This window comes from Emiliania huxleyi (assembly GCF_000372725.1).
Source record: "Emiliania huxleyi CCMP1516 unplaced genomic scaffold EMIHUscaffold_9422, whole genome shotgun sequence".
Taxonomy (NCBI): Eukaryota; Haptophyta; order Isochrysidales; family Noelaerhabdaceae; genus Emiliania; species Emiliania huxleyi.
Window position 1 is genome coordinate 1 of NW_005195002.1, and position 1,180 is coordinate 1,180.

Consider the following 1,180-nt stretch of genomic DNA (forward strand, 5'->3'; position numbering starts at 1 on the left):
GGGATTGACAGGGGAGGCGGCGGCCACGAGCGGAGCGGCGCGAGAAGGGGGGGGGGCGGCGGCGAGGCGCCGGTGAGCGAGGCGCCCGCGCCATATCAGAGGGACGCGCCGCTGCGAGATCGGAGATGGAGGGCGGCGGTGACGGAGGCGAGGCGCGAGGCGGCGGCGGCGGCGGCGGCGGCGGCGGCGGCGGCGGCGGCGGCGGCGGCGGCGGCGGCGGCGAGAACAGCGGCACCGAGTCTCGGTGAGCGGCGGCGGGAGGAGGAGCAGCGACGGCGCTCGCTCGCTGTTGACGGGATTGCTTTTGAGCCTGGGAGCCCATGCCACTGCGACCGGCGTGCCCGGGAACGGAGATCGCGCGCGCGCCGCCACTCACGACGCGCGCGCGATCTTCGCGGAGTCGGGTCCCCAGAGGGAAGCGGTCTTCTCGGCCGACGTCCAGCGGCGCGCAAGGAAGCAGGCGCAGCGGAGGCGGCCTAGCACCGGCTCGGCGCCGGGCGGTTGCGCTGCCCGCGAGCCGCGTCCTGAGCCTCGGCAGCGCGCTGCGCTGCGCGGCGCTCGCGCTGCTTCTGTGCCGAGAGCGGCATGATTCGCCAGCTGAAGCTCCAGACTCCTCGGGTATCACGAGTTCTCGGGTCCGAGGGCCGCCTCAACTGGAGTAGGGAAATTTGGATTTTGGTCAAACGCCTGCTGGGGGCAGAGAGAGAGAGAGAGAGAGAGAGACTGCTGCGCGCACGCGGCGGCGCCGCTCTCTCGCGAGACGGCTGGCGACGCGGCTCGCCGCCGACGTACGGTGCGCTCGTCCGACGGTCCGCAGCGTGGCGTGCGCGGCGCTGAGCGCCGCTCTGCGAGCGCCTCTGCGCCTGCACTGCCTGTCTCTGTTGCTGTTGGTGGTGGTGGTGCTGCTGCTGCTGGTGCCGATGCTGCTGCTGGCGCGGCGCGGCTGTGCGACTGGGCTCGACGCGCGCGTCGCGAGCGTCTGACGCGGCGGGCGGCGTCGGGCAGGTGCGCTTCTCTCTCGGGTGGTGGTGGTGGTGCTGCTGCTGCTGCTGGTGGTGCAGATGCTGCTGCTGGTGCGGCGCGGCTCTCCGACGCGACTCGATGCGCGCGTCGCGGCTATCTGACGCGGCGGGCGGCGTCGCGGGCGGCAGCGGTGGCGGCTCGCGGGGGAGGTGAGGCT

General features: G+C 74.2%; 1 protein-coding gene across 1 annotated transcript; it reads right to left on the minus strand.

Moving 5' to 3' along the window:
• Nucleotides 1–455, minus strand: EMIHUDRAFT_374558 (hypothetical protein; the record flags this gene model as incomplete). The annotated part of the gene is given in 2 exon segments (XM_005756837.1): nucleotides 1–270; nucleotides 283–455. Coding segments are annotated over 2 exon segments (207 nt in total), but the record flags the coding sequence as incomplete, so codon positions are not given.
• Between the last annotated feature and the right edge of the window lie 725 nt (nucleotides 456–1,180).